General features: G+C 41.1%; 1 protein-coding gene across 15 annotated transcripts in view; it reads right to left on the bottom strand.

Moving 5' to 3' along the window:
• Positions 1–20,844, bottom strand: part of LOC120553473 (ELKS/Rab6-interacting/CAST family member 1-like) — a 123,577-nt gene that overhangs the window by 32,439 nt on the left and 70,294 nt on the right. For all 15 annotated transcript variants that reach the window (XM_039791892.1, XM_039791895.1, XM_039791894.1 and 12 more), the window contains one exon: positions 4,646–4,793. In XM_039791892.1, the coding sequence (XP_039647826.1) occupies positions 4,646–4,793 (148 nt within the window). The remainder of the gene's footprint in view (positions 1–4,645; positions 4,794–20,844) is intronic.

Genomic DNA, 20,844 nt, shown 5'->3' with positions numbered 1-20,844 from the left:
AGTAAAGGTGAGGGGAAAAGAAAGAGAGGAGAACAAAGAGAAAAGGAGAAATGAAACCAACCTATTCCAACTCTCTCATTTTCCTCGCAGGCCTTTCTTTACAACTTCCCCTTTTCTGTAATTGTCAGGAATGCTGACCTCAGCTCACATGTTTCTGTGCCAACTGTCTCTTTCTCACTTAATCTAATCATCACACCAATTATTTCACTCCTCCTCCCTCACTGTTCCCTTCTTTTTCTTCTCCCCTCCATCTATTCTCCTTGCGGCTCTGCTGTAACCCGCTGACAACGGACAGAATGAGAAACAAATGAACACAGAATGAAGTGAGGGGGGAGAACGCTGAGTCATGCTTAGAATGAAGTGATTTCATTGTGATAAGGCTCTGGGGAATATTAGATTAGATTATTGTTTCGTCTTTCTCTCCAGTGGTGAAAGGAGAGCCTTTGTTGATATCTCTGCAATTATCAATAATGAAAAGTTGCTGAGTCATGGTTGGACAAGAACTATTTTATCATGATAAAAAATTTGATTAGTTTTTTCCACTGTTTCTCTGTCAAGAAGAGAAAGCGGTTGATAAGTGGAAAATTACAAATGACAATGTAAAGTGACTAAGTTGAGCACTAAGGGGAATCATTTCATTCGGATAAGTCTCTGCGGAGTAATAAACTAGATTAGACCCACATTCTTTCACTTTAGACAGTAACAGGAGATGTCATGGTAATCATAAACAAATAATGACGAACAGTTGAGTGTGTAAAGAGTGAGACAAATGAATAAAATCCCCATGACTCTACAAGAAAAACACTACAAAATGGTGGTATTAAGTGTGTATTTAAGATGTTTTCAGCCTTTCATGCACATGTATATAATCTGTAACTTACTGATGAACTGATAATTAATTCAGACTTCTGTCATGAATACCAAAAATATCCCTTTACAGCTAGTTACTTCTAAATTAAAGCCACATTTACACATTCATCCATTCACAGATTCCAAAGTTTCAGAGACTTAAAGTGGCTAAAGGTGTTGTCTCCACCACAAAGTCTGGTTATGTTTTAGTGTAGAGGTGATTTAAACACATTTTTGACCCTTTTTGTTCTGTAATGTACTGCTAGTTTATTTTTTTATTTTTTTAGGTTTCTGCAATTTCTGCTGTGGGTTAGGTAAAAAACACCCAACTTAGGAAATTAGAAACAACCAACCAGTGATATGAAAAGCCAAAGTCTTAAAAATGCTCATAATAGAGCCAAGCTTTAGCCACAGGTGCAGAACAATAGCCAAGGCCACTGTTAAAGTTAACCACGTGTCTCTTGCAGGGGCAGATGGTGGTATATTCCTCACCTTCCCCCTCTTCTTCCTCTTGTTCCATTTCATTAAATATCCCAATCACCCCCTCTTCTCTTTGCTTTCACACACACACACACACACACACACACACACACACACACACACACACACACACACACACACACACACACACACACACACACACACACACACACACACACACACACACACACACACACTCATCACCACAACTTCTCTCTTGCTTTCTCTCATGGTTATAGTCTCTTAGTCTCAGCACCATACTGCTGAAGAAAAATTTTAATGAGAATAAAAGTGAAGAGGAAGGAGACTGTGAGAAAGATAGGAGAAGAAGAGTGAAGAGAGCTGAGGTCAACTTGATCTACAGCCTCCTGCCTACACTGCAGCTGGGGGTCAAAGGGCAAAACACAAGAGGCACTTTCAGGGACACACATACTTTATATTATTTAACACACACACAGGTGTGTTTTATGTATGTGGTGTAAGTAAGTGCACATATACAGAGCCAGCTATCTCTTGTGGCCATCCAATTATCAGTCTCTTTTGACTAAATGTGGTTATATTTGCTATTTCATTAGCATTCTTTTAACACAATACTGAACTGATACACTGAAGCTTTTCTTAATATAAAGTCTGGTGTAAGTTTTTCCTCTTATTATATGGTCAGCTAGCTACCAGTTATTTGGCAGTAGTTTGCAAATCTTTGAAAATGCAACAAATATCTAGTATATCTCTGATTATAAAAAAAGTAATTCTTGCAATAAAACTGACATTGTTTTCCCCAGAAAACTGAATTTTAATCATTTGGGCTGATTATACACTTTGATATGTTCCTCTGAATTTAGCCTGCATTGGAGCAGGGTACTGTAGCTGTGCAGCATAGGTTACATTGGTGTTTAGAATAAAAATACAGGCGTAAGATTTCAGCGGTATTTAAAGCAACACCAAAGCACTTTTCCTCTTCGGTCCCCCTACAGGTTGGAAGCGGAATTGTCCATTACCATTTTCATTCGAACTACAGATCAGCTACCCAATCTGGCAAACTTGCATAGTGCGGTTTTAGCCGATAGAGGGCCGCAAAGCGAATGCAGCAGTGCCGTTCACCCTGTTACGAGTTGATGAACCACTGAAACGATTTTGGAAACATTATTTTAAGGCACAAAAGATTATTTGGTGTTGCTTTAAGCACTAGCAAAGCATCCATCCAGTGAAAAAAACACTGACTCTGACCGATCGAGTGATGGCCGTTAAAAAACACTCCTGAGAAACTTTAGCATCGACATCACACAGGCAGTGTAAACTTTTTATTACTTGACTACATTACCTTACAAAAGTACTGCTTTCTGTTTACACCTGCAATACAAACAGAGCTCACTTTTATCACGGATTTATACTCACCTATAATTTCATACCGCTTTGTCTCTGTCCATCTGTCAGACAGGTTATCAGTGGCAAAGTGTGTGCATATGTCACTCTGAAGGAGCGAGCTAAAAATACTACACCAGTCTCAGTTGACTTGATGGTTACATTGCAAACCCATGCACACACGTGCACAAACACACATGGGAATATTGAGGAAGTCTCGGCTATGATCCATCATTGAGGGACTGAAAATTATGACACCACAGAGAGAAAGAGCGAGAAAGAGAGACAGACTGAGAGAGAGACACCAAGAGGGAAGTTAAACTGCTCACGCACACGCACACGCACACACACACACACACACACACACACACACACACACACACACACACACACACACACACACACACACACACAGCAGTAGCAGACAGTAGAGTCTCTGTGTTGTCAGTAACCACCTACGAGACCCTGAGTGACGGCGGGATAAGGGAGGAAAAGAGAGTGATGCACGTTATAATGACTTCATTTGACACAGCCACTCTCAAACACCTCCTGCTTTTCTCTTAAACACCAATTCAAACACTCTTTGACACAATCACACACCTGCATTTGATTTTCCTTTCTCTTGTGAGTCTATCATATTGAATCCTTTTTGAGCTTATTCAATCCACTGAGTGAATTTTTGGCAATATTCAATAACTGGACAACTTTTGCAACAAAAGAATTGCTACATCTTATCTGTTTGAGCGGTTTGGAGGATGACATCTCCATTAGTATTATTTGAACAGCAGTTTCGTTTCACAGTCTGTGAATCAAGGGAAATAAATGAACACAAAGCTCCTCAATCTCGGTTTGGTTTTGATATATCGGCTGCCATTATTGTGTCTGTGTGGCTGGTGGTTGGTGCGGTGTGCGTGTGTGACTGTTCACGTGTGCAGAAATAAAAATGTATGCAGCTGAGTGGGTTAGTGGTTCAACACACCATCCCATAAGCTCATATCAAAGCAGCTACGGTATCATTATGAGCTGAATACATGTGATAAATAATAATTGGTGTACATGTACAGCCAACAGGAGGACGGATAAGCCTCTTAAGACTCTCGACCTTCTTATTATGTATCAAATTATTTATTAATGTTGATCTAGGACAATATGCTGTTGTACTCTAAGCTATCCTAAATTTTAAGCATCAAATAAATGCCTCATGTGGGAATCAAATAAAAAAACAAAAACAAGGTGAAACAGATATGGACAGAAAGCGAGAAGAAACAAGAGACAGGTGACCAGTGAAGAAGTCCACCAATTTCCCAGTAGGCTCGTCCACTAAGGGGTTGGTTAATTCACTAGACCCACGAGAACCTTTACTGTGTGTGAGTGTGTTTCTGAGTGCGTGAATAGACCCCTGTGTGGAACCATAGAGGCATTTGGTCATGTTTATATCCTTGTTTTTGGCCTGGGTGAGTGTGTACATATTGGTGTGTGTGTGTGTGTGTGTGTGTGTGTGTGTGTGTGTGTGTGTGTGTGCGCGCTCTGTGAAGGTGTATCCATACCAGCAAAGTAACATATAAAGGTTGTGTGTGTTAGTGGGTGTATCATCAGCGGACAGAACATTTAAATAAATACAAATTCATATGAAAGTTTTGTCACCGGAGACTTGTAGAGCTCTGTATGTGTTTGTGTGTGGTGAGTGTGGGAGGGGTAGGTTAATCCTAAATTTACCCTTGGTGGTCAGAGGAGTGTGGTCACATCTGGACTTAGTTTCTCTCTGCTTCTCTTGTTTTCTTTGCTCCCCTCGTCACTGCCACCTCACCTGTGCTCCATTTTTTCCTTTTACCCCTCTCCACACTTTTTTCCTCTCCATCTCTGCTCCTCTCATTTAAATCACTGACCAAAAAGCTTTCCTGGTGTCCACTTGGATGTCAAAGTACGTGCATTAGTGTGTGCACAGTAATCCTACCTGCTGTTTGAGCTGATGAACCAGACCATCCTTCTCCCTCTTCAGCGCTGCCACCTCCTCCTGGGTTTTCTTCTTCTTGGATGAGGAGAGTTCCAGCAGGGCAATGTTGGCGTCTTTTTCACTTATGGCTGCCAGCAGCGCCTCTTGCCTGTACAGACAACAATCATACATCTTGTTAGCAATACTAGAAATAAACTTAATTATTTTTGGTTTAAAGCCATACTTGGTGATATTGCACGTTGATGACATTAACTGCAGTGAGAGCCAAATGTTTGAATTTCACAACTTTTAAGACAGAACTGTTTGTGGTGAAGGCAGTTTCAGCTAAAGAGACACCCAAATTCCCCCAAAAAATAATTCCATTCCATTTACAACAACAACGACGACAACAACAACACTTTAACTATTCATCAACAATCTTTTCTTGAAATCTGCTTCATTTTTCTGCAGATTATCCAGAGTAACAGGAAGACAGGATGTTCCCGTTACATTTCTAAATGTCATTTTACCACTTTATGAACACCACAAACATAATTCATGTCACCTCCCTCATATTGGGGTGGAGACAGAAATTCCAGACAAAAGAAACCAAAACTATCTGCATGGCCAGGTACTAATTTGGGTGTAACTTAATAGTATGGTGAACCCATGGCGTGTCAACGAGTGGAAGGAAGTCCTTTTAATTGGGGTGCACGTTCTAATTTAGGAAGTTAAAACTGATGTATTTTTGCAAAAATATGGTTCTCCCTAGTGCTGGAGTATGATGCATACCATGCAATCAAAATATTTCCAGTTTGTTTATGGTGAGGATATTTATGGCATATGTTCACTCTTTCTCCCTTATTTCTCTTCACACCATCTACTAGAACAAATTAGAAATTCATCACATTTACCTTTAACTACATTAATACATATATATAAATGCCTCTCACTTTCTGTTTCCATACAGGTATTACAGTTAAGTCTCTGTCTGTCTTTCCAGCCCTCTTGTCTGTCTCCATCTCTTCCCCCTGCCTGGATGGTCGGGCTGACAGATGCATTCCATGTGGTCTGGGAAGCAACAAGCCGCATCCCATCCATCCCATCAGCCACAGATCTGGCCCGGGCAGCCTCCATGGACACCCGAGGCTCAGAATTCTCGTAATTCTGTCCGTTTCCGGGGAGAATCTAAATTTCCGCAATCCCACAGTTCTCAAAGATTGGCCACACACAATCAAACATGCACATAAACACACACACAAAGATGCAAACTTGCAACATACGAAAGAACAAATAATTTGCTCCTCGTCTGTCTCTCTGAATCTCGCTTCCGACAATTTTTTGCAATAATGTAAATATATCAAGAGTGACTTTCAAAAAGATAACGCTTCAGTTTCTAGATCACAATGTTTAAGTCAACCAAAAAGATGCTCAAGAAATAGAGTAAGAGCAAATGAGGGAATATTTCCAACCAGCATAAGCATGTATATGAACACAGACATACAACAATCCAGATGGACATAGGCAGAGACATATTTCATTTACACGCCATTGTTTTTGTTCACTTTCTCTCTTTACTTAACACACAATTACATCTCTCTCTCTCACTCTCTCTCTTACACACACACACACATTATTCTTGTTAAAGCTAACAGTGCATCTAGTTTTATACCATATCTGAGAGTTACCTGCCAGCACATGGAGCTTATAAACCCCGGTGATAAAATGATATTTATTCCAGATGCACTCGTCTCATTCTGGGCCTCTCTATGGCTCTCTCTTCGTCTCGGTCTAACATACATACACACACACACACACACACTTAAAACACTCTCTGCTTGGCCTTCTCAGCTTGCAGAGCTAAACACACGCTTATGACAAGAGCTGGTTGTGGCTACTGCTGTTACTGTGAGCATTAAAATCTGTTTCAAGTGCAGCCCTCTTAAGCTAAATCTTTAGATAATTCTACTGTCAGAGGGCACTTAAAAAGATAGTATGCTCTCAGCTCTGCTGGCAATGTGTCCCTACTATTGAAAATAACAAAGACAATGCAGCCAGCACTGTGAGGAGGAAAGGTTCCCAGTGGATATGCAGCCTTAGATCTGTAACTTTCCTTTCAAGTCTTTCCTTTCTGCAGCAATATAGAGGGCACAGTAGGATAAAGGAAGGTCTACCAACAGTGAGCACAGAGTAAAAGCTTATTAAAAGGGCAACACCTTTTGTTTTAGATGTTGTGGCATTTTTGCACGACACATCCCAGCAGTTACTTGTCAATTGTGTGTGCAGTGGCATGACATGTTTCGCTGGATTTTTAGGTGTCAATCTGTTCTTTGACTATTCAGCCATGGCATCTACTGTTAGCTAGTAAGGCCCCCATAAAAAAAAAAAATAATACAGGATTGTGTGGCAAAAAAGTTGCATTAACCCTTGTGTGGTCCTTCGGGTCCCAGTGACCCGAAGGACAACACAAGGATGATGTACTTCCCTTTACTTTGTTGAGAATTGCTCTCTAAACCCTGTTTCTTGTAAAGTAAGTAAGTAAAGTTTATTTCTAGAACACATTTAAACAGTTTAAGCTGACCAAAATGCTGTACAAACAAGAACTAAGGTGCTGTATTAACCCTTGTTTAGAGAGCAATTCTCAACAAAGTAAACGGAAGTACATAATCCTTGTGTTGTCCTTCGGGTCACTGGGACCCGAAGGACAACACAAGGGTTAAGAAGAGCAGAAGATCTTTGATGCTGGACGATTCTGCAAAACCCCAGGTAATCATCATTTAAAAAACATTTTTTTTTATAAATATATCTGTGCATAACAAAAAGTTAGAAAAAGATTCTGGTTGACAAAACTGTGGTTAAGATAAGGTTGAAGTTAAGCAACTAAAACACTTGGTTAGGGTTGGAGAAAGATTGTGATTATGGTAAACAAAAAAGCTAACATTTATTATATGTTTGGTGAGTAGTAAAACAGTCATATATTTATAGGAACATTTCACAGGTTATTCAAAATTTTACAAGTTTCCATTTACATTATATTTTCTTCCCACTTCCTTTTAGGCTCTATCTCACCTATTCACTCTTGGTATCTCTCGCCCACCCTGCATTTCTCATCTCTTTCTCTTTACCTCTTCCCCCCGTACTTCGTCACATGTTCTAACTCTCCACCTCTCTCTCTCTCTCTCCATCTGTAAAGAAGACAGGAGGCATTCTTTCCGTCTGTTGGCGGGCATGTGTCATGATGTCATCGCCATGGCGACAAGGCAGACAGTAAGCAGATACACACAAATGCACCAGGCACCTGACCCCAACCTCACGCACGCACGCACGCACGCACGCGCGCGCGCACACACACATACACACACACACACACACACACACACACACACACACACACACACACACACACACACACACACACACACACACACACAGGGGGTTCTCTCTCCTCCTATAACCACTTAAGGCCCCTCACTTTATCACAAACACTAATGCCTGGTCTTAGATCACTCGCATATTTTTACACACACACACACACACACACACACACACACACACACACACACACACACACACACACACACACACACACACACACACACACACACACACACACACACACACACACACACACCTTTCCATGTGCTGCGTTATCTCTTTCATGCTGTCACCCTCTACTGCAATCTACAGTGTGTGTGTGTGTGTGTGTGTGTGTGTGTGTGTGTGTGTGTGTTCAAGTGACAGTTGTATGTCTGTGTATGACAGCATGTCTTTCTGTAGGTGTGTATGTGCTCATAAGGATGTACTTATGTGTATTTCAGTGTGTGTGAATGTTCACAAGTTGTCTGTGTATTCAAGGCTTTTTCCTGTGTGTGTGTGTGTGTGTGTGTGTGTGTGTGTGTGTGTCTCTCCTTGTGTTTGTGTGTGTAAAGTATATTCATTCCAGTGTGACACTGGCCAGTCTCCGTCTAAGACAAACACAGAGCTATTTTTGAAATAATCCCCTCTCTCTGCTCTCTGTTTCCGTCTGAACAAAGCAGCTCTCCATTGTTTTGTGTGACACTGTCTGCTCTGGTTAGTCAGGAGGCTGCTTGTAGGATGCCAGAGTTTACTCTTTAACCCCTGTAGGACGTTGTGCGTGTCAAGCTTGACCTCATTTCTGTGTAGATTTGGCTTCAGAGAACCTTATGCAAGACTTTTTTAATGCTACCTGGACTTTAAGGAAGGGTTTTTCCTAAATGTACTCCATCCTCATTAACCAATTTCAAGAAAGTGAATGAGTTTTGAGGCGAGTGAAATCAGCAGATGCACTCGACGGGCGACAGAGGATTTAGAAAAATGTGATAATCATATTTACTGTAAACATGAGTGCTATGCGCTTTGGTTTAGAGGGTTAGGGTTTATTCAAAAATAAAGAAACAGAGCAAATTCAGCCTATTTCAGCCCAGGACCTGAAATTAGCCTTAATTATTGAATTATGCAGCAGTTGTATGTTGTATTTCTATCTATCTATCTATCTATCTATCTATCTATCTATCTATCTATCTATCTATCTATCTATCTATCTATCTATCTATCTATCTATCTATCTATCCAGCACACCAGCCTTAATACAGAACACTGCCTTGATACACTGCACTTCTTTTTTTGATGTAATATCAATATCACTTTTATTTCTATTTTTTTTATTTAGTCTGTCGGGGCAAGACATTATGTTGGGGAGTGGTGGTCAAGAAGCTCACAACAGATGTGGCTTAAAAGATGGCAGCTTTAGGGAGTTAGGGACATGAAGTCTACTGCTGACAATAACACATTATGTTTTCCACCATTAGGAACATTTGTTTTTGATTTTGGCTCATACTTAAATAGTTGTGACTTAGCAAAAATGTTTGACAATTTCATATTTGAAAATCGTGGTAGAACTGTATAATCCTGAATTCTGTGTGTTGGAGAGAAAAGACTGGCTGGAATATTTTGAATAACTGGGTTTTAGAGAGAAAATAACGGAGGAGAGATGAGAAGAACGAGATACAGGAGGGCACAGCTGGCTCTCAGTGGTAGCTAATGCTGCCTGGAGGCTCGCGCGCACGCGCACACACACACACACACACACACACACACACACACACACACACACACACACACACACACACACACACACACACACACACACACACACACACACACACACACACACACACACACACAGTATAAAAAGATGGCTGGAAGAAATCTGTGCTAAAGAGATGAACTTTTTTCTTAGTCACTCTTATTTTGGGCCTTTATTTTGACAGGACAGCTGAAGACATGAAAGGGGGAGAGGGGGATGACATGCAGCAAAGGGCTGCAGGTCGGAATCGAACCTGGGCCTGCTGCGTCGAAGAGTAAACCTCTATCTGAGAACCCACTCTACCAACTGAGCTGTCCAGGCGCCCTTACTCTCTCTTCAAACCTCTCTTTCTTGGGTGCCTGGGTAGCTCATCTGCAGCGTGCCCCCTATACAGAGGCTTAGTCCTCGACGCAGCGGTTGCAAGTTCGATTTCAACCTGCAGCTGTTTGCTGCATGTCATTCCCCCTCTCTCTCCTCTTTCATGTCTAAAGCTGTCCTATCTAATAAAGGCTTAAAATGCCACAAAAAAAAATTCCTTTCTGTAGTTTTTGCTGGATAATCAGGTGGCTTTTGCTTTTGCCTTAGAGACCACACACACACACACACACACACACACACACACACACACACACACACACACACACACACACACACACACACACACACACACACACACACACACACACACACACACACACACACGGTAGACTCCTTGCAACAACAATCATATTGCGAGCGCTGTCTGTACCTATAGTTGTGACATTGCCCGTTATGACCCACTCATTTGCAACTTCAAGAAACGGCAAAATGCCTTTCTTCTGTTTTTAACACGCCCAAAGTGAATGCGTGCAGCTGCCAGTTGTCATCGATTAGGTGTGCTGTTACACCGAGGTAGTTATGGTTACTTACTGATGTCCAGCGGTCTCCAGTAAGTGCAATAAAAGTACTTCCTGTCAACTGCCTCACTTTTGTAGCTTTTTCAGCGTCGTACACTGATGTATTCTTGTAACAATAGTTCCCCTCGAAAGTAGCTTGTATGATGGGTCGCCTATGGCGATCTGAATGATGTCTTGAAGACCGCGGCCCTGAACTATGTTGATGGGCCTGCAGCCTGTAGCGACCAATTTAGTTAGCTTTGCTGTTGTTGTTTTGTTGACCAACTTGCCCTAGCTGCACTCCGCCAGTGTTGTTTGACGAGCACAGCTTATTGACCCTGTCTCAGCATTAGCATCTTTGCTAACATCAGCAAAAATGTGTTTTGCCCGAAGACTGTACTTCAAACTTGTCATGCTTCGGTTGAAGGACAGTTCATCAACGCAATAAGTGCATACAACTTTGGTTTTATCAAAACTTCCATCTGGAAGCTTTTTATAACACTACTTGCCGTTCAAGGGCACTGTCTCCTCTGTCATGTTTACTCGCGTTTGCCGAGCCACACGTATCCCACGAGGGGACTGCCCATTTCGCCGACACTCCATTGTTCCTACAGCCCAATAGTCCGACGTCCCACTGGTGGCGAAATTACGAATCCCACTATGGCCACACCAAGACCCGCCCTACGAAGCAGCTCGATTGGTTGGGGTTAGGCATTTGACCTTGAGTGGTTAGGGTTAGGATAGCCGATTTGTCAGGGGATAGGACCTGAACAAATGGGATTACGTTACCTTGCGTAAGCATGGACGCCTGGCCAATAAAGGCTAATGAAGGGCGGGTCTTGGCGTGGCCATAGTGGGATTTATAATATCGCTGGTGGACGTCGGACTAGTGGGCTGTAGGACCAAAGGGAATTTTTCGGGTTATGGAGAGGTCGGAACAATGGAGCGTCGGAGAAATGACATGGCACCTCACACAAAGTGTAACCATCTGTGCTACGATAATGGGAAGAGGTTGGGTTCAAACTTGATAAAATGATTACTTTTTCAATAACGATTTCAACACGTAGCTCTGTTGTTTGTAAATTTGGAGTGCTGTCAGTAGCGAGAAAAATGAAAACAATCGGTGCTGCCTACACCGAGTTATCCTCCTGTAGGATTTTGCACCCAACAGGCTTAAACAGGGCAAGTTTTAAACTTGTTTTTAGCCTCTAAACGTGTTCGAAATGTCACTACAACTGCCTAGCCATGTGCAGTTATTCCTTCCGAGTGAACACAGCGAATCTGACTGCAGTAGATGTGACAGAAATGCACATACTTCCTGTTTTCCGGTCAAGTCCACACTAGTCGATTGTCGAACTCATACAATCAAATATTCCACAAGGTATTTTGTTCCACAAAAAAAAGCGATTTGCCGTGGTTATGTCCATAGTAATGACTATGTAGCACAGCTGAGCCAGCAGAGCTGCAGTTCAAGAGTTCAAGAGCTATCGCGCATGCGCATAGGTAACTAAGCAACAGTGCAGACTTCCACTGGCAGCTGAGAGAGAGACAAAGACGGAGCTTTGGGATAATAACGAGATTGTGTCAGTGTTTTTAGAATATTAGCTCAGATGGATCGTTCATCCCAATCCGATGTGGAACACACAGAGGAGTTTTTGGAGTTTGATGGTCGGGGGTTATCGTTTCGAACCTGAATATACAGACGAAGAGTTATTGGCACAAGATCTTGTCGAAAGAAGGGCACAAACAGAGGAGCAGGCAGAGGCTGCTGCTTCAAGGCAACAACGTGCGGGGACATGGTGGTGCTCCTGTGGGTACTGTATCGCAATGACCACCGAGGAAGAAAGCCGGTGCTGTAAGGAATGGGATCTCATACAGCCTGGTCTGGATGGGTCCCCAGATAACGGACATTGTTTCGCCCATACCGAGAGGTTTCCCCATCTGATTTACAAGGATGTTCTGGAAGCGGGTTTTTTTTTTGTCCAGAAAGTAAATTGGAAGAAGCAGCCTAAACCGGACGGACCTGATGGCCAGCTGTCTAATGAGTGAGTACAACAGGCTTTCGTGACTCTGTCCTAGCTTAGGTACATTTGCTTTTTTGTTGTAAATCGATGCGCCACTTCGTTATTGAAATAACCAAAGCTCTTCAAGGTCCTCGCTGTTGCTTACCTATGCGCGATAGCTCTTGAACTCTTGAACCGCAGCTCTGCTGGCTCTGCTATGGTGTCAGGTTACACCCTGTTACTACATAGTCATTACTATGGACATAACATAAATAACATAAACATAACATAACATAAATTTTTTGTTTTTTGTGGAAAAAATACATTTGCAAAATCTAGCAGGAGGATAACTCGGTGTAGGCAGCACCGATTGTTTTTCTCGCTACTGACAACACTCCAAATTTACAAAACAACAGAGCTACGTGTTGAAATCGACCGGAATTCTCCTTTAACAGCTCTAATATATATATATACAGTATATAATACATAGTATATATATAGTACATTTAAAGAAAGGCTTTCCTCTACTTTTCCCACACACCCACATACCCACACACCCACACACACGCATTCTGGTTTATGGCCCTACAAGTGAAAACACTGGCTATGAACGCACACATCAGAGCAGGATTTATAAAACATTTGTTGGTGCTGGCCTGCCATGTGTGCAGCATCAAAGCAAAGACGGCCAATAAAGCCTTGGTTTTATAGTAACCATTTACTGCTGCTCTCTCTCCTGCAAAAGCACCAACACAGAGTTTCACTTCACTAGATTATAACAGAAGTTTTTAGAGAAAATGATCGACACCTACCGCAGTTGTTACTATGTGCGTTCAAAACTTTGAAATTGCTCTTGAGGGCTACATTAAGCCAGACACATCAAAGGGATAATGGTAGGTTGAAAATGCAAAATAATGATAAAATGATTATTGGGAATTACGGTCAAGAATGCCCTCAAGGCTTTTATTTAACGCCAAAAAACCAAAATGTGTTTACTGATCTGGAAAGTTTATTAGGACTGTAAGAAAGTGAAATGGCTAAGTGATTAGCATACTGTCAGGACAGCAGCCAGGTCCTGATTTGATAGAAACTGTTTTATCTTTGACTGACACTACTTAGATTAAAGTAGCCCACTGTATAATGTACAATAACGCACTGGGAACAGCCGGATTTGTGTGTGTCTTAGACTATATTGGAAGAGACACCGCATATAAATGATTTAGTACGGAGGGAGAAGACAGGACGAGAGACCATCTGGGACAATCGGAAAAAGTGAGAGAGAGCAAGAAAGAGTGTTAGGAAAATAGGTTAAAGCTGGTGCATAAGTGTGTGTGTGTGTGTGTTTGAGAGGGAGAGAAAAGCTCCCCTCAAGGAGCTGTTGTACATCAGAGAGGCTTAAAGAAAGACAGCGAGAAGGCTTACACACATGCACACACATTCACACACAGACAGAAAGAAACAGCATTGACAGGGAAGGGAATAAAATAACTGGAGGATTTGGAGGAAAAAACAAATCAAAGAGAAGTGAAGGGGGAGAGAGGAAGAGGAATGGAGAGAGGGAGGGAAAGAGTAGCGGGAAGGGGAGGCAGAGAGACAAAAGGCAGTAAGTGGGAGAGAGAGAGGGAGAGAGAGTGGAGGGCAGGTGGGACTACTGTATGACAGAATGAGGATCTGTTCTTGACACATTTCCCCTCTTTCTCGCTCCCTTTTTTCTCCTACAAAAACATTCTCTCTCTTTCTCTGTCTCTCAGACACACACACATTTAAAAACACACACTGACTAATAAGAAAGGTGTAAAAATGCATTATCCATGGTCTGCGGGAGTATGCTCTTTCCATGGGACCACACAGACACAGACACAGACACACACACACACACACACACACACACACACACACACACACACACACACACACACACACACACACACACACACAGAAGTATGACTAAAGATGCAGCTTTGTCTTCACTGTGGTTCTTTACAGTGAATCCATTTCTACGCTGTGGTACAGAGACTTCTGCCTACAATCTGTCAGCACAGACTCACTCCTGTAACTCTAACCTGTCACCGTAACGGACACCTGCGACTCCCAACAGTCTATGAAAGACGATTTAAAGAAACATTTTGGCTTTATTTGTCAATGTGAGAGTGACAAATGTGTTTTTGTCAATCTACTGTATCTACAGATGGTACGGCTCCACTCCGCTGCCTGTTGGTCAAACTGCCCCTCAGAAATGTTTTAATGTTGGAATGTTGAAGTCACAGCTTCATGTAAGTCATGATTCAATAGCTAAGTCTGTTTCCACACAACATTTTGCTTTTATCGATACACCCACTTCACCACCTCAGCCAAGTGTAAAAACTTTTTGGGGATTTTCTTTCCCGACTTTTCTGTTTCCACTCAGGTTTTTTATGCACAGATTAAAAATGATCATAAAAACAGACTAAAAACTGAAATATGTCAATAACTGAGAAATAATGCGCTGCAGACTTTTAATCTAGCCTTATACAGTACAGGCCAAAAGTTTGGACACACCTTCTCATTCAATGTGTTTCTTTATTTTCATGACTATTTACATTGTAGATTCTCACTGAAGGCATCAAAACTACGAATGAACACATATGGAATTAAGTACTTAACAAAAAATTGTGAAATAACTGAAAACATGTCTTATATTTTAGATTCTTCAGAGCCACCCTTTGCTTTTTTTATTAATAAGGGACGAAATTCCACTAATTAACCCTGACAAAGTACACCTGTGAAGTGAAAACCATTTCAGGTGACTACCTCATGAAGCTCAATGAGAGAACACCAAGAGTTTGCAGAGTTATCAAAAAAAGCAAAGGGTGGCTACTTTGAAGAATCTATATGTTTTTGAATATATGTTTTCAGTTATTTCATACTTTTTTGTTAAGTACATAATTCCGTGTAAGCATTCCGTAAATGTGTTCATTCATAGTTTTGATGCCTTCAGTGAGAATTTACAATGTAAATAGTCATGAAAATAAAGAAACACATTGAATGAGAAGGTGTGTCCAAACTTTTGGCCTGTACTGTATATGCATTACCAAGGATAAAGTAGCTCTGACAAAATATTGTACACAAATAAACAGACTACAGAAGCAAAAACTGGATTTCTATTTCTGTCATATTACAATTCAATACTTCAGGGGAAAATAATTGAATAATCAGTTGTTTTGACATACTGTACTTCTTAAGTAATGAATTTCACGTGACGTTATATTGGCATGGCACAGCACTAATGACAGCCTCGGTTAGTTGCAAAAGACCGTAAAATGACAATTATTTACATTATCTTTAACGGCTAAATTTGCCATTTTAAGAGCAAAATAAAAGCCCAATGATTGAGTTTCGATGAACCATAATCCATTGTTTCATTTTATTCATCTTGTACGTTTATGTGCTCAGTTTCTTTGTTCACTAAGTGAATCCACTTGCTTGAATGCCTCACTGTGAGCCAACTTTCCCATTAAGGAGGATAAAGTCTTAAAATGGAAATGCATTGTAGTTGTGCAGTAATTTATAACTGCGGATATACTGTTGATGGCAGAGCCGTCAGGTTATAAATCTGTCTATTTCTCTCTCCAGCTGATGTCTTATTTTCTCTTCAGAGTACGTTTAACAAGCCAATCTGTCACTAGTCTGTCCTGTTCTCCTCTGCCTGTCTCTCTACTACAGTTTTATTATTTCCAGAATAGAAATGTGATTGGCTGGCACTCCTAATGTACAATCAGAGGCTTTTAAAAAAAAATCATGTTTAGTTTTCTACTTTTTGATAGGTTTCCCCTCTTCATTGCTCCCTCTCCTTCTTTAATTGTTGTTTAATGATCTGTTTGATGGCCGGGCACTCACAACCTGTAATCAGCAAAGGAAAACAGGCGAGTTTTGGTTTTTCCGCATCCTTTTTTCCTTTATCTGTTCTTTCTCGCACTTTTTTCTTTTTGTTCTGATGTGTTTGGTTCTCTTCCATCTTTTGGAACATTATGCTCTTGTTCTCAGCTCCTTGTGCTTGTTTTAATCCCCTTCACTATTTTCTCTGATGTATATTCAGCTTAACCCTCCTGTTGTCCTCGGGCCCGTTTACAAAAACTTTCTATAATCAGAACTATGACAAAAGAAGGTTGAAAAAAGTGACAAATGGTGGAAAAAGCTACAAACATATATTTTTTTTTAAACAAAAGAAATCGGGAAAAGTGACAAAAAAAACCCCATCAAAAACGTCGCCAAAGGTGACAAAAACTTGTTTAAAAAAGTGTGGGGGAAAAACATCAAAAAAATAGACAAAAAACTTAAAATAAAAAAAAAAACGCCCAAAAAAATGACTAAAACAATTTGAAACAAAGTGACAAAAATATTGGAATAAAATCGACAAAAACATTGAGAAAAGTGTAGAAAAAGAACAACTACATTTTTAAATTTCAACCCAGAAAAACACAAAGTTGCATGGTCGACGGGAAGACAACACAAGGGTTAAGATAACTGGTTTGCAAGGCTTCAGAGAGGTTCAGAAAACCTTGTTATTTGAATAAAACCTCTAACTGAAGCACATCTTTTATTGCTTCTATTTTCCAATCTCTCTCTCAGTCTCTCACAAGGGAGAAGAAAAAATCAAAAAGGAAAGAGGAAGACAGCCAGAGTCGGAGAGAAGAGGGCAAGAAAGGCAAGTACAGAGTGAGAAAGAAAAATGGAGAGAAAAGAGGGAGACGGAGAGCGAGGCACCCTGATTTAAGCTTGTAAGACATAAGTGTCAGAACTGCGTGCCCCTTTTTTTGTCATACTTAGCCTTCAACATGTCTGTCATACACAACACACAACACACAAACACACACACACACACGCTTTGGCACATTGTGGATTAATCTCATTGCTGGGGGATCAAAGTGGCTGTCTCTGGTTTATGGAAGCACACCAAACAGGTTGCCATAAGCATGCGTACACGTATTTGTGTGGGAGGATGTATTTTTATGCGTGTGTGTGTTCCTCTGGGAGTGAAAGCTTCTAAGCAGTCACGCTGTCTCATCTGGTTTTGTAAATGACTCTGTATTATATATATATATATATATATATATATATGTGTGTGTGTGTGTGTGTGTGTGTGTATCTTATTTCTGAAGGCAACGTGCACTTCTTGTACTTCTTATGTTTGTGATGGGATAGCTGCCATGCGTGTGCGTGTGTTTGTGTGTGTCATTAACACGTGCAATCATATTGTTAGCGATGGCTTTTTGGCTGCGAGGAGCAGAGCTGTTGTTCCATTGAAAAAGAGATCTTTGACTACATGCACACAAACAGAGGGGCGCACAAGATACACACAGACAAACACCATTGATTAGTTTCAGTTAGCAGTGACAACAGTGAAGACACTGACAGTAAAAAATACCAGTCTGCCAGACAGAAATCAGTCAATAATGACATTTCCAGACAGATGTAGGCTTAGAATGGAGAGGCATGAAGGATGCAGAGAATAAGAGATGAAAAAGGGTAAAAGGAGGGCCCGAGTGATGGACGGAGTGAAGGAGGGACGGCAGGAGTGAAGGAAGGGTTGGCGGAAGGGGTGCAGGGAGAGGTTTTAGGGTTAGAGGGAGGCTTGGTGGGGAGATAAAACAAAGAACAGAGCAGCAAAGGAGAAATAAATTGGATTTATAGTGTTCACCTTGAGAGATCAGCCAAGGCTCTTACTGCAGGAGGTTGAAGACATCGCAGATACTTCTGCAGACTCTCTTTATAGTCTGATTGTACATGTGGCGCAAAACACAGTATTTGTGTGTAACAGACTCAAATTGTCCTCATTCTAGACGCTAGATCCACTAACAGCTTCATTTTGATATTCTTTTGGGCTAATAGAAGATCCCTTTCCAGTAAATCCGAAGAGATTTTGGCATTTTTAATGAATCACTACCAAATACCTGATTTGTCACAGCCTGAGGCAGCCTCCCCCACACAGAGAAAACAACTAAAATATCATATTTTATTTCCCTACTGAAGCAAAGAAAAGTAATAGTACTCACTTTGTTGCCTATTTCTGGAAGCCTTGACCATTTGCATTGCCAAAACAATTGTCAAGTGCAACGCCGCCCTTCTTTCTCCACAGCAGGGTCTTTTCATTGTGACGCTTCGCTGTTTTCTTTTGTAATAAATGACCTTTTTAAGCATCATTAGCGTTACAATCTCCATAACAACCTTGCAAATAAACAGAAATCAGTGTCTCGCTGTTTTATGTTTCAAAACATTTGCTGCAACAGATTAATTCAGATTTTGATGTTAATAAAAACATATAGTACTGGTAGTCTGATAAACAATAATGACCAGTGAATCAGTGCAGAAGGTGAGGGAGAACACTGCGTGAATGCAGTGGATGAGGACATAATGTAAGTAGCTATACATTCAATATATACTGTAGTCTGAAAGATTGATGGATGAGCGGAAGGAGCGAGGGAGACGGGAGAGGAGGTAATCTAATTTCTTTGGGATTTCACGCAGTTTCGTTGGCTCGACTCAGTTGTTGTTGGACAGCTGTCTTTCTCCTCTTCGCCTCTTTGCTTTACCTCCTTTTCTCCCTGCCATAAAAACATTTCTGCTCCTTTTCTTCATTTTATTATCCTCCCACTGCCCCTTCCCTCCAAAACAGATTTATAACTCTTGCCCTGACCTCTTTCCTATCTTTTCTTCTCCTTGTTTTGTCAGTTTTCTTCTCCTCTCATCTCCTCTCCTCCCCGTCCTTCCTCCTCAGACCTCCTTTCTTGTCCTTTCCTCTCGCAACAAACAATATAAAAATGTCTTGTGGAGAGACCTCTAGCCCACTCTGTAAAACGTGCGCGACATGTAGGCTGAATCAGACCCCTTTCTAGCGCGATGTCGTGAAACCGGCATGTGATGTAAGTGGTACAAGCAAGGAAAAAGTAAAAAAAAAATCTTCTTTTATTAGGAAGGATTTTATTTATTTAAAGTTTACTTTAAGTAAAAAGTTTTTTTGTTAATCCAAATTAAAGATGTAAGGATTGATGGTGTTGTATGCTGTACAGACTGAAAAGCCTCGACTTGACTATAAACTTAACCCATAACCCAAACATTTTAGAAACACTCTCCAAAAGCCAAACACAATATTCTGTATGAAAGTCTTACATTAATCAAGTCTGGTTGGACATGTACTGTATTGGAAGTTACACCTCAAAATTATCCAAACACATACCTGTACCAGAGAGACGTGCATGTGTGGGGTAGGAAAAGAGAAAAGACTCCTAGAGAGCAGTATAGTGAGTAAGAGATGTGTGTTAAATCTCAGTAAAGCAGAACAGCGCAGAGTAAAATAGGCTTTAATTCATCCAGATTGGGATTTCAGACCCAACGCCCTGCTGTTACACACACACTGTCAGCACATTCCTCCAGCTGGCTGCGACACACACACACACACACACACACACACACACACACACACACACACACACACACACACACACACACACACACACACACACACACACACACACACACACACACACACACACACACACACACACACACACACACACACACACACACACACACACACACAACACACACACACACACACCTGCATACTCCAAACCCAATGACGACACACATGCCCGCAAGCACACATGAGGCTGGGAAGTAAAGGAGCATGTGCATATTTAATGTACGTATATCACAAAGAAAATATGTCTCTGTGTGTTTTACGAGTGTGTGTGTACATGTGAAGGTTGCTTCAGATGATTTATCAGTGGGAAAAATGCTTGTTGGAGCCCTGCAGGGCAGATGTGTGTATCAGTTCCGTTTGTGTACTTTCTGTGTTTAGTGTATATTGGTGTGTGTGCCCATGCATGTGTATTTACGTGTGATCAATGTGTATTTACATGTTTGTGGTTGCTGCATGTGGTTTTATGTTCATATTAAACATATGAATGTTGATTCTATTATTTCTATAATAAGAGTGTGCTCTTGGGCACATACACAGACACACACAAATTAACAATACACATCAGGGAATGAAGGTTAGCATAGTGTTAGAGTAAAGAAGACATATACAACCAACTGGTGAAAACTATGGCACAAAGATGGATAGATGCTCACACAACTACATTACAGTGTGTGTGTGTGTGTGTGTGTGTGTGTGTGTGTGTGTGTGTGTGTGTGTGTAAAGCAATAAGAGAACTGAAGGGAGGAAACAAGAGAAGGTGAGAAAGCGAGCCAGAA

Source organism: Perca fluviatilis, chromosome 23 (assembly GCF_010015445.1).
Source record: "Perca fluviatilis chromosome 23, GENO_Pfluv_1.0, whole genome shotgun sequence".
In the NCBI taxonomy this organism is placed as follows: Eukaryota; Metazoa; Chordata; class Actinopteri; order Perciformes; family Percidae; genus Perca; species Perca fluviatilis.
This window is presented reverse-complemented; position numbering and strand designations above follow the sequence as displayed.